At 40.7% G+C, this 13,687-nt stretch overlaps 2 protein-coding genes across 2 annotated transcripts; both read right to left on the reverse strand.

Annotated features, from left to right (window-relative positions):
* Positions 1-287: 287 nt before the first annotated feature.
* LOC116189498 (dynamin-related protein 5A) lies at positions 288-3,892 on the reverse strand. The gene is made up of 7 exons (XM_031519187.1): positions 3,288-3,892; positions 2,988-3,194; positions 2,361-2,789; positions 2,036-2,263; positions 1,761-1,956; positions 905-1,595; positions 288-761 (listed from the first exon to the last, which is right to left on the reverse strand). Exons 1-7 carry the CDS (start codon positions 3,816-3,818, stop codon positions 575-577), a joined length of 2,469 nt encoding a protein of 822 aa, XP_031375047.1. The 5' UTR covers positions 3,819-3,892; the 3' UTR covers positions 288-574.
* Positions 3,893-9,193: 5,301 nt separating this feature from the next.
* Positions 9,194-13,687, reverse strand: LOC116189508 (proton pump-interactor 2-like). The gene is made up of 8 exons (XM_031519196.1): positions 13,413-13,687; positions 12,504-12,885; positions 11,649-11,789; positions 11,374-11,538; positions 11,020-11,214; positions 10,738-10,836; positions 9,783-10,646; positions 9,194-9,683 (listed from the first exon to the last, which is right to left on the reverse strand). Exons 2-8 carry the CDS (start codon positions 12,855-12,857, stop codon positions 9,393-9,395), a joined length of 2,109 nt encoding a protein of 702 aa, XP_031375056.1. The 5' UTR covers positions 12,858-12,885; positions 13,413-13,687; the 3' UTR covers positions 9,194-9,392.

Below are 13,687 nucleotides of genomic sequence, written 5' to 3' on the forward strand. Positions count from 1 at the left end.
TACGCCACATGGAAAGATGCCAGAGCCAAGAGAGGGCCGCTGCAAATAGTCTAATCATAGATCCAATGATTAGATGGGACAAAATAAAATAAATTTTCTCACCCAAAATAAATATATACAATTTTTCATTTTGGGTTATTGATAAATAGCAAATTATTAGAAATTTCAATTTTATTTCGAGCTTGTTATGAGATTAAGCCAATATGATTCTATATTGGGCCAGCCTAGATCGGGCCCAAATATTGGCCACACCAAAAATTGCTGCAACAAGAAAGTGGAGAATTACATGATGGAAAGCACCAAACTGTAGATGTGCTTGTATGATTCTCATGTTGGACTTACAATTTGTCATTGAGTCAGAACGAACAATGCACGAGATACGAGTGATCAATCATAGCTGATAAGTCCGCTCGGTCGAAATGTGCACGTGGACGTCAGGGACAAAGCAAACAATCAACAATTATATAACCAACTTTTCACAAGCGAAGCCATTATATCTAGCGGTTTCGACCCCCTCGCTGTGCAGAGCTCCGGCACAGCTCTGATCTGATTCTTGTTATTTATGTTGGAGACATCAGAGTGTCCGAGCGACGGTCTTAAACTCGTTCAGGCAAGATTGGAGTATCTTCTGCCGCTTCTGCAGGGACTGCTTCTCGCTCTGCAGCACATCAATTGCACCCGGGGCCACAAACATGTCCATGAACTTCTCATCATTAACCGCGAACAATTCCAAACCCAATGCGACCACGAGCCTCTCCCGACTGCAAAGTCAAGACCAAGAAAAGTTGATGCAGTTAATTCCTCATCATTTGATGATGTATCTCGGCACCGAATAATGAATCTTAAAGCTTGAGATAAAAATGTGGGGATGTATTTTTGGTAAAAAGGGGGTCACACTACTTACCAAGGGGTCAAGAACCCGGAGTTAAGAGTTGAAGTCACACTTCGCTCGACGAGGACCTCACGGATCCTGGCAAAGTGCTGTGAAGCCGATGAGCAGATTTCGGAGTAAGCCGAACCTGATCTGGAAGCACAATCCCCGTTCCCAAAGAGGCTGCTTCCATTCTGAACTCTCAGATACTCCGCTTGCCTGCCATTATTCCCAGCTATTCTTGAGATACGTTTTCTAGGTCCCACATCAACACCATTGCCATTCTCCTTCTTGACCCCCTTATAATTCATATCACATGGCTGATCGGGTGAAGGTGTTTCAGGAATAGTAATTTGGCTTTCTCGTAGAGTCTCTCCATCTTTTCCGGGGGTGATTTGCTGGTTGTTCTTTTCTGGAGGAACATTCTCCTGATCAGTCATTGGGTCATCAGATGGTGCTGCTCGAGTTTCAGAAAGCTCAAGAAATAGTGAGCTGCTCCCTGAAGTTTGGTTCAATCCGCTGAATGAAGCCATGGGGCCAAAGCCGCCAACATGGAATTCATTCTCATAACAGACTTCTGAGTACGCGCTCGTGACTGAATCGAGATGGTGTTGGACAAGTTTCTTGCATTGTTTGGAGATATCAGTAATGAACCGAGTGTAAGCGTGCCTCAGGGATGCATGGAAACCAACGTACCCATCCATATTCCCACTTTTTCTTCCATCTGTGCAACAAAAGAACAACTAAGATTATGAAGATCGGACAGGCGACAGATTTAGTTACCCTGGGAACATATTGTGAAATGAGAACTTGTTGGATTCAACCTCACACTGGATAATGCTACATAATGCTAATAAGTAATGAGTGGGAATAAGGAAAGTCTTCTTACATTCTGAGTCACGATTGTGGTTTCTCTCAAGAGCAAGATCGAACAGATTCAGCAGAACAAAAGCCAGCCGGTCACAGGCAGTTTCAAGCAGAGGAGCAAGCCATGACCGAGCAGCAGCCCTTGCAATCTCGGCAGCTGCTTCTGTCAATCCTCTTCCCCTGCCTCGCCCAGAATGGGCCAGTAATATATTTGCCACCTGCATAGATTGATTCTATCAGATAAATCAAGCAAAATTCTCCCTTTTATTGTATTGTCTGTGAGTTCAATTCATATACCTTCTCCCTAGAGAGCCGAGGGCATTCAATAGAATATGCGGCACATCGGAACTCATGCATCACCCTCTCAAAGGCAGCTCCTCCATAAAGCCGAAGAGTGGCATTTGCAGGCTTTACATCTGAAGTCACACCGGGCCAGTTCTCAACACCGCTCTGAGACTGTTCTTCTGCAGTTGTTTTACCCCACTGCTCAGGGGCAGGATCTGCTGCTCCATCAATGAGGGCTCCCTTGAACAAATTAAGAAAACATATTTGTTTCTGATCAAGTGAACGTCTGGACAAATAAAGAATCAAATTTCAAAGTGCTTTCATACGACATACTTACCACATGATTGCTGATAGAAGCAGCATATAACATAGCAGATTTCCTCAGATAGGTCACGTCGGAAGTGGCTTGTATCTTAGAATCCAATCTCGTGAGCTCATTGTTAACTTCGCCGCAGCGCTGCTCAAGCAGAGCTAGAGTTGCTGGTGCAGCCTCCTTGTACCTCTTCTGAAGCTCGGACTCTAAGAACTCTCTCAGAGAACTAAAACCGATGCGGGCCTTGAACTTCTCCTCATCGAATCCTCCCTTGATGCCCTCACGCAGATGGCGCAGAACATCTGTGTCCACCTGAGATATCTGCCGACGGAATTCATCGTTCGAGATGGTGTTCCTATCCTTTGGCAGGGCTACAAAAAATGGGCGAGTATTCTCACCAAGGTACCCACTGGCGCTCAAATATCGGTCCACTTCCCACTTGTCACTAAACTCCTGAATTGAATAAAATTCTCCTCGTCAAATCATCAATGGACCAAACAATAGAACATGAAGAAATTCCTAGTTAGACAACCTAGTCCTTTACAGTTAAGAAAGCTGATCATCCCAGTTTGTACACTATAAGGTCTACTAAAAAATCAACATTCAAATTCGTCTATGCCAATAAATTGAAAAGGAGCTTGACGCTTGCACCTTTAGCCGATTATCGAACTTGGAGACAACGATTATTGTTCTCCTGAATGATGGATCGATATCACGGATTGCATCCAGCCACAATGAGGAGCACCACTCAACGCTACTTTGCTGAAGGAATAGCAGAATGCGATGAGGAGGAGAGGCTAAGGATTTCACCATTGAAAGAATCTCGTCAGGAGTGTTCTCGGGCTCTCCCTTCTTAGCCTGCGTCAGAATCATCAAAACCATCATCAGGGAACGAATTATCGCAATCCATCCACAAATTTCAAACCCCATTTGCACGATCCCCAGACTCACCTTGAGAACAAAACCCGGGGTGTCGATAATCGTGAGATTGGGACAGTGAGCGTACTCAGCTCTCATCACTATCGGCTTTGAAGAGACAGCAGTCTTGGTCTTCTTGAGGAGCGATTCCGTCCGAGACCTGATTATGTCAGCAATCGCAGAAGAGGAAACCACAGGGCTTCCATATTCCTCAGAGTCCTCATCCTGAAATCTGCACCGGGGCTCGAGGGCGGAGGGATCGTGAACCATCTGGAGGATGAGGGGCCTCCGAGTCCCCATTTCGACGTCGCGGACATTGAACCGGAACCCCAGGAGGGCTTCGAGGAGGGAGCTCTTGCCATCGGACTGGCCACCCAGGGCAACGATCTCTGGGATCGGTAGCTTCTCTCCGAACGCCACCGCCGCCGCCTGGAGGCGGTTGTAGGCTTCGAAGCGGGAGCGGAGGTCGGATGAGGAAGGGTTTGGGAGGGGACGCTTGGAGGCATTGGGCTGGGAGGAGGGGGTCTTGGTGGGGGTGGTAAGGAAGCCATTAGTGGTCGCCATTGCAGAATCTCGACGGAGAGCCGGGCAGAGAGAGGGAGTTTGCTTTGATTGTGATTTGAATTTTGAAAATGTGCATCGGAGACTCGTAGCGTGAGGAAGGAGAGCCGTTGAATAGAAGCGTGGGCTGGGCCACTGACAAGCCCAAGGCCCATAACATGGAATTTGAGCCATCAATATATCACGAGGTGTTTTCAATCTATCGATTGAGACTAATGATGTTGGCTCATTTCTGACTATAAGGTGCTTCTAAAAAGTTATTGAATTCCTACATTACCGATAAAGTCCAGCCATTTGGGTACCCCTTTTCTACAACACCTTGTTTCCTCTTATTTTTTTTAATACACCTCATGGTTGTATGGCTTGTCTTTTCGGTGAAAAGTCTATTAAACTTTATCCTTGAAATAATGCAATATGTTATACGGTTGTAGCCGGAACATTCAGGAGGAAATAACTTCACGGGCATTGTTCAAGATGATCTCAAAAGTCAATTCTGACCATAAAATTGATATTATTTCGTTAATGATATAGTTAAGACTTTAGGTGGCAAACATTTTGTCCAATACAACAAGGCAATTATAATGTTAGATTATGGTTATTTATTATAAAACCATAATATTTCATGAACATCTTGTAAACCTTAGATAGTCCAAAAACAAGTCTTGTGAGCAAGAGAGAAGAACAAAAAATGGCTCCTGGTTTATCTTGCCTTGCTCTTCCTCTACTCCTACTACTTGTCTCAGGTCCCCGACCGGTGCTCTCAGAGGAAGACACCAGCAACAACATACACCGACAACAACGAATACGCTCTCGACCTATCGACTAAGAGCCGCTTCCTGGCCAGAGTGATGTAGAAGGGCATGAGTGCCACCAGGATGGCAACAACATTTGCAATGGTGCAACCACGAACAGTGGTTCGGTCCTGCTGTACTGCTGGAAGATGCACTGTTGGAGAAAATTGGGGAGTGTGAGAGAACAAAATGTCCCACATCAGTTGAAAGGAAAAAATGAGAAAAGTTTATAAAAGGCAAAGTCTCAATAACCTATTGACTTAAACTTTTGAGTTGCATATTGATCCAAGTCTGAATTATACTTGGTATCGGAGCTCATGTTGCAGAAAATTGGGGAGTGTGAGAGGACAAAATATCCTACACCGGTTGAAAGGAAAAAATGGGAAAAGTTTATAAAAGATGAAGTTTCAATAATCTATTGACTTAAGTTTTTGGATTGCATATAGGCTCATGTCCGAATTAGGCTCATTTTATTTAAAAATTTATCTAGCATGCACTGCAGGGGCGTGCTTGGGGACCGTAACAACTGCGGGCGGAAGTGCAGCCTTAGGGAGCTCTGCTGCAGCGGGGATTGCATGCGTTGCCGTCGCCTCCAATGAGGACCACCGTGGCAAGTGCAATAAGAAGTGCATGCGCCCTGGCCGGGACACAAATATGACAGTGGGTTATGGGGTTATGCTTAGGGTTTGGAGGCTTGTAAGGAAATTGATCATTTGTTTATGTCCGATAAACTTCTTGCTTGTCTTTCATTACCCAAAGTTGTTCCGATAATTACAAGTGTTTTTGTCTAAATAATATATTTAAAAAAAAAAGGACAGCACACAGATATACTGCAAAATATCAAGTTTTAGGCTATGGAAAAACTATACATATCAATGTCCAGCTCCATTTTGTCATTTATTTGTTTAAGAGGAGGTGAATCTTGCTCGTAAACTCCTCGATCTATATTCTCTGGGCAGGCTCGGCAGTCTTGAAGCTGCTGCAGGGGGAAGCCAGTAGCCAAGGCAAGTAGCGTGAAAACTGGCCGTAAGAGGGCAATAATAACTTCCTGGAACCAGTAGTTTGCTGAACCTTCTCCGCTTCAAGATTGCCTTCAGCACGGAGTCCATGCCCTTCGGGCGGTGCCAATGCCTCCTCCAGAACTTGTCCCTACTATTGTAAAGTCCCTCCTAAGAAGACTTCGTCGTCGAACAGCATACATGGAGTCACATTGCAGATTCGTGAAACTTGAACTTTGAAACTTAAACCCCAACCCAACCCCCCAACCCCCCCCCCCCCCCCCCCCCCCCCCCCCCCCCCCCCCCCCCCCCCCCATTTTTAAAAATTAATTCTGTGCTTCTGTGCTTCAATCGGTTGTGACTGGTCCATGTGGTTGTGAATTTTGTCCTTCAATCGGGCGTACGCCTTCTTGGTTATGTATTTTGAAAAACATCAATTATAGGAATGAGATTATGTATTTATATTCTTTATCTTTTTAAGTAATATCAATATTACAATCTTATTACGATATTCATTTTGTTAAATATACACTAGACGCATCAAGCTATATCATTTAAATATTTTTATCAAGTAAATGAAATTAAGTCATTTTCTCTCGGTGAAATTACGATCTCCCAAGCAGGCGCTTTTAGAAGCTCTATTTTCTACTGTTTTCGCTCATTGACCTGAAGTTGGGCTAGATTTCTCTTACTTTGCAATTGATAATTTGCAAAATTGCAGAGCGGTGGAGAGGCCTTATGTCACAAATAGTAGACGTGCAGAACTCAAGCTCGGCAACGGGCTAGTCGGGAGAGACATGTAGGCTCGTTGTTTGGTTTGGGCTTATCTACTGTTGCTCTTGTAGGATACACAAATGTTGTAGGTTATTGACGGATTTAATATTTATGACGTTATGTTATGATTACATAAGTTATAATATATTACGGGTTCTTTTGAACACGATTCATCATTTCTCCATATTCATGAAATTCTTATTTTGTACTATCGTAATTGTGTAAGGGGATGTAGCATCGTCTTGGGAGGAGAAAATGTGAAGGCGTGTCTATGTGGTGAGGAATGTGGATCCGAGGTGAAGGGGAAGATTGGAGGCCGGCGGCGAGGTACTCAAGAATTGGTGTAATGGTTTGGAGAGTGGGGGACCAATGAGTGTATTTCGGCCGGAAAAGTGATCGGAAATAAGGTGGACAATGCTCATTATTAATTAAGTTAGAGGGCATGGTGCAACTTTTTTTTTTAGGTTGGATGGTAAAGTGCGATTAGGTTCAAAGGTCGGGAGATAAACTGCATTTTACCCTAATAATGATTAGTACTAATTGTCACTATTGTTGTTGTTGTATCGTTCTTATCATTAAAGAAATGTTACGTAACAATTAAGATTGACATGATTCACAATTACGGTATGAGAAAAAATAGACAGCATGATGCCTGGCTGAATTGATTGCTAATTAAGCTTGAGATTACGAGCCTAAACCCATTTATGAATTTGCTTTGTTTGGTTTGTTGGTGTGATTTTAAAATCACACTTTAATTTAATTCTACCCACAATAAAACAAAATAACTCATACAAAGTTAAAGGGCGGGTCCTGTTTATACTACTTTTTTTTCCACAACAAAACAAAATAATTCATACAAAGTCAAAGGGTTTGCCTCATATATAACCATTTATATAATTCTTTTTCAAAATCAAAATCTAATTTTAAAATATTATTTACAAACCAAACGCAGCATTAATTACGTTTCACTCAAGAAGAAAGAACTATTTACGATTAATTAAGGAGGTTACCTTTTGAAGTTGATTCAGCCAATTCATATATATATATATGTGTGTGTGTAAAACATATATCATTTCAATTATTAACATAATTTCTAAAAAATATTAAGGTACTAAAAATAAAAATTATTAATTTTATTTGAAGATAAAATAATGACCATAGAGACATTAAAATTTTTAAACTTTAGTGTTCCTTTCTGCATTATTTTTTACTTATATTTTATATATTAATTATTTTTGAATTTGGATAATTTTAGATGAAGTGGTTCAACTAGCTACTTCGATGAGAAACTCAAGTAATTGAATTTTGTGAAATTAGCTATCATTTTAAAAAGTTATCAGTGGAAAATTTTAAATTATTAATACTCAATACATTTTATCTCTTAATATTTTCCTGAATGAAGAATAGTTTTTTTCTAAACGATCACTACCCACTCTCCAAATGGATCCATAATGTGACTAACTTTCATATCGTTTTTTTTTAATTATAATTTTGAAGTGTTATCTTTATTTTGAAAAGAAACGCAACCATTTCTTCATAATGATGAATTAAATATTGATACTGCACTATACAAATAATATTCAATTTTCTTAAATTTATAAGTACTTATTCAATAAAATGGAAATAAGTGGTTGAAAATTTTTCGTTCTTTAAATGTTTCAATCATATATTATTATTATTATTTATCATTTTATTTCTTTAAAATATATTAACTGCTAGACTAGTAAAACATTTACTTTCTATATTGTTAATACTAAAAATTTGAAGGGAAATTCTACTGAAATTTTATTGATTACCACTCGGTAGTTATTGTTTTAAAAAGATTTCTATGATTATTGAGTTTTCTTGTTCGAACTAAGTAATATAAATTCACTCTGAACTACTGCTATTTTATCTACAAATGTTCGTACTATATTATTAATGGTGGGAATCTATATTTCAATGGAAAACAATAAATTGATATATATCTTAAAAAATTCTTAAAAAACTATAAAATATAAGAGGTTGAAGTGACGATATGAGGGGTTTAAAGTTCTGATAATGGGACAGTGTAATTTTGATGAGATAATGACTTCAGACGCCGGCTCAAGAGGTTATTATTATATATTTATATGTACAAATGTGGATTTAGAGAGAGATTTCACAATTTCACTTATTTTCAATTTAACACAATTATTATTTTTTCATTTATCGTCAATTTTTTAACAATTCAATTTAATTTTTAATATTAAATTCTCTCAACTATTCATTACTTTTTCCACAATTTAACACACAACAACACAATTATTATTTTCTATTAACTATTCATGACTTTTTTATATTTTTTCTCATAATTCAAAAACATAATTATTACAGATCAATTAAAATAAAAAATTAAACTCTACTCAACTCAACTTTAAAACCAAACACAAAAACCTCCCGCATAACTCAATTTGGAGAAAGAATACTTTTGAAAACCGATTCTCCTCTTTATTTTGAGGTAGTACAGATAATGTCTTAATACTGTTTACAATTTTTTTCCAAAATAAAATAAATCGTATATAGAAGCGCTTAGTCCTTTTTTTATTACTAATGTAGATATATTATTGAAAAAAAATCACTGTTATTGATTTTTCTGTTTGAATTAAATAATAACTCAATACAAACTATTGCTCTTATGATCTTATCTCATGTACACAATTTGTAATACATAAACATTATTGAACGCCAAAAACATCGTTCAAGATGACATTTTAGCTATTTGTTTCTATCATCTCATTAGGTTTTGTCAGATAAACTTGTTACTTGTCTTTCGTTACCCAAAAAGTTATTCCGATAATTATAATCTATAAGTGCTTTTTTAAATAAAATAAAAAGGACGCTACATAGGTATATATATTACAAAATCTCAAGTTTTAAGTTATGGAAAAACGATAAATATATATATATATATTTCCCAACTCTAATTTGCCAATTATTTATTTGAGGAGGTGAATTTTGATTTAACCTCCATATTCTCTCCCGGGTGGGCAGTCTCACAGCTGCTGGAGGACGCAGTAGCCAAACACTGTGAAAACTGCCAAGAAGAGGGCAATAGAGACAGCCCAGAACCAATAGTTCGCCGACCTCCTCCGCTTCAGGATCGCTTTCAGCACCGGGTCCGTCCCCTTCGGGCAGTGCCTCCTCCAGAACTTGTCCCTCCTGTTATATATTCCCTGCTTCACTCGGGCGAATGCTCCCGCATTTTCCACGGCCTTCTCTTCCTGGGTCTGCTCCGACGAGGTCGTCACAGCTGCAGCTTTCTTCCTCGCCTTCTTCTCCTGCTCCTGCAGATAAGGCAATGAAACGGATTTTTCGTCAATATCAAGACTTGTTTTCAATGCGAATTCGGAACAAATACTAAAATGGTTTAAGAATGTAGTTTCCTTGAGCTTCTTCTCAGCCTCCTTATGGGCTATGATAGCGGCTTTGGCAGCATTCTTCTCGGCCAACTTCTTCTTTCTCTCCATGGCCTTCTTGGCTTTGGTAATCTCCTCCTCTCTTCTCATCTCTTTCAGTTTCTGCTCCGCATCATCAACCCCCTCACAGTCTCCTGGCACAATGCTTGGCACAGTCCCGAAGCTACTGTTCTTTCCGCCGGCCAAGTCATCACCGTCCTCCGATATAATAATCTCTGCACTCTGCACAGACCCAAAGCTAGGCGCAGACTCGTACCTACTGTTCTTTCTACTTGCCAAGTCATAACCATTCTCCGATATAGTCTCCGGACTTGTCACAGACCCGAAGCTAGGCACAGATATAGTCTCTGGACTAGTCATGGACCCGAAGCTAGGCACAGGCTCAGAGCTAGGCACAGATCCAAAGCTACTGCTCTTCCCACTCGCAAAGTCATAACCACTATCTGATGTAATCTCTGGACTTGTCACAACCCCAAAGCTACTGTTCTTCAGACTCGCCAAGTCATCACCATTCTCCGATATAATCTCTGGACTCGTCGCAGACTTGAAGCTGCTTTTCTTCCCATCTGCCAAACCATCACCACTCTCCGAGATAATCTCTGGACTCGATAGGTTGTTAGTTATGACAACTCCATCTTCATCTTCCACTGCTCTGCTTTCATCAGTTCCCAAGTTTGCCAGGCTCTCTTTGGCAACTGAAGGCCTGTACCCTGACCCTCTCCTTCTCCCATCATGGGCCAAATGCCGGAGGTCCAGCGATGACTGGATCCTCCTCTGGTAATTTTCCCGGAAGCTCCTCTCAGAATTCCAAAGGGAGAAGAAATTCTCAACCTGTTAATTCAAGAGGGAGAAATCAGAACTCCGAACTATGCTGTTTCTCAGCTTTGCAGACACAGGGTAAAGGCAATAATAATTAACAGACCTCAGTATGCAAAAGTTCCTCAAGGGTTGTAACATTGTTGATCGCAACAAGCACCCTTGCATCCTTCAACACTGCTCGATGGCGGTAATAGTACGCATTCTGAAACTCAATACACAGCAATATATTTATTAAATTTACAATTCCGACAACAGAAAATCGAGTGCAATAAATTCCATTGTTTCCAAGTATGTGATCATAATTTCTGCAACACTTTAATATAGTCTGAAGCTGGTAACCCAGGAGAAATGGCGTAAAGAAACATTGAAAAGAAATGGGCCATACACGGTCATCACGCTGTTTACGGAACTCCTGAATTCTTGTATATGCCTTGTCCCTCTTCACAATCACGTCTGCCAGCTCATCCTCGAGAGCCTTGATCTCACCCTCCACCATCTGCAGTTCTATCTTGTGATGCTCAATCTTCTCTCTCACAGCCTCCTGCTTCTTCCTGACTTCCTCTAAGGCTTCACCGATAACCTGATTAAACCGATTTCAACATTTAATAGAACCATGATTAAGTACAGTGTCAAGCAGCCCTTTTTCCCCCCCCGGGAAGCTTAGCTTCTAAATGGGTCTGACTCAATATTTGTATGTTTGATGTAGTCCAGTGAAACATATAAGCCTTCTTACACTGACCTCGCCTTGAGTGGCACATTCGGGACTCATTTCTAGAATCCATGCCCTCATGGCAGCGTTGGATCTAACTCTCCCCCTGGTCATCTCGAGCCGCTTGATTTCACAGGTAAGTCTTCTTTCCTCTGCCTTGGAGCAATTGCTTATGCGGTAGTGAAGGCTTGAGATCTGTATTAATTTTTGTAAGAAAAAAAAATTAAAAGTCCATATCAACAGATTTGATAAGTGATAAGATATATATTATAAAAAGGCAAAGGCTTGAAAGGAAAGAGATATACGAGATCATCAAGTTCTTCCTCAGATGAGCATAAACCAGATTCTCGAGCATCAATTGGCTCCTTTTTCTCAAGGACCCTCCCGAGCTGCTTGTCCTCATCGTCCAAGGTTTTCAACTGAGATAGAACGCATGCCTTCTCCGACTGCAAACGGATAACAACAACAATAACTAGATATATCAGTACTTGTTCAACCATTAACACATTTGTTACGAAATTCCGTCAGTGATGATTTATAGCAACTCTCAATGATAACTTTCAATCAGTCGATGTTTAAATCTTTAATGCAAGTTGGTATTGGATCTTTCATTAATAACTAGAGTCCCTGGAAGATCCTATTCTTTTAGGCGTTATCACACGTAAGTATAATTTAAGCATGACGTCAGACTTAACAAGAAGATTTATATGGATAATGTAAGTATAATTTAAGCATGACATCAGCCGTAACGACAAGATCTTTATGAAAAATGCAAAACACGTCTAACCGTTTTCTTATCTGCTATGTCAATAATTCAATACAATGAGACAGATTTCATTAATGCAGAGATTGGTACTTAAAGCTCAACAATCAAGAGAAAATGAAAGATTCGGATAAACAGAGAAGAAAATCCTGAGGATATTCAAGTATTCATTCAATTTTGTACATAATTTTATATTCCAAATGGCATTTTTCTCAAAAACAATGTTCAATCATCCTTCTACACGATTCTGTTTCGTGTAAGAGCTACTAATATAATTAAATACACGGCAAAACAAAGATAATTTCTGCTATTCATCAAGCAAAGTGAGCCATACCCTCCATTCTTGCAATCTTATTGGTTCTTGTAATATAAGTACATATATAAACCGCTGACTTACTCTTTTCTCCCTCAACGCCTCGGTGATACGGAACTGATCTCGATTCCTCCGGTAGATCTCTTGATCAGCTTTCTCGATCTTCTCTCGTACCTTTGGGTCATCACACAACCTCCATTTCACAAGGTAGAATGTGCGGACCTGCTGAGCCACAGGCCACTCAACAAGCGCATCCCTTAGGAAGCCTGGCTCGGAATAACTGTAGTTCCCATCAGCAAGACCACCGAAAATACTGTCACAGGGAGCGAATCCAGCGGGGACCACACAAGACTTGACAACCTCGCCGAGAATGCCGTTGTTAGCCTCGGACAAAGCCTCCACGGGTATGGTCTCGTATCCCATTATCTTGAAGCTCATGCTGGCCCTCCCAACGGAGTCGATCACCCTGTTTAGTGAAATTTCAACAATCAGGTTGGTTCTGAGTAATAAACGACAGCTAAATTTTGTACTGATAGCCTGAGATCTTTGCTCAGTATTATCCGAGGATTAGTTGGATCGGATCGTATGACTAGCATGCATGGGCTGTTTTACTAGCTAGAAAATGAGAGTCAATCCGTCATGCAGCAGCAGGACAACAAAAAATCTAATGGGCCCCACTAGCTGCCTCGGACGAGAAATCTCCATTACTAAGAACAACACCTGCGAGCAGAGGGCTCGACTGGAAATGGTCAAATCCGCAACAGATTGCATGCAAATCGTCGAACAATTTGATACCTCGTGTATCATAATCATGAAAAGCATCGACAAGCAACGACTTTTTACCTCCTACGATGAACTCCGGCGTCCAACAAAACCAGAAAACGCGAAATTGAAAATCTGGGGAAAACAAAAAGGAAAATGACAGAGACCAGCACGGAGGAAAAGATGAGTTCTTTATGTTCGTACGGTGAAATTGATTGATCCGAGACTAACCAAGTACAGCCAGATGAAGACGACCAGATCCCTGTCTGCCTCTCTGTCTGTGTGCCCGTCTGTTTCTTCTTCCCCGATTTATCGGCAGTTTCGGTTTCTTGATATCTACGAGCAGAGCAGAGCAGAGCAGAGCAGACTGCAGAGGAGGAGAAGAAAGAAGAAGGTGGGGATTGACACAGAGAGTGACAGTCCAATGGAGTCGCGCCACTGAACTTTACGATTCGATTTCCCGCACGTTGTTTTTGTCTATTACAAGTACAACCATAGAAGAAGCC

The sequence above is a fragment of the Punica granatum genome, chromosome 1, assembly GCF_007655135.1.
Source record: "Punica granatum isolate Tunisia-2019 chromosome 1, ASM765513v2, whole genome shotgun sequence".
In the NCBI taxonomy this organism is placed as follows: domain Eukaryota; kingdom Viridiplantae; phylum Streptophyta; class Magnoliopsida; order Myrtales; family Lythraceae; genus Punica; species Punica granatum.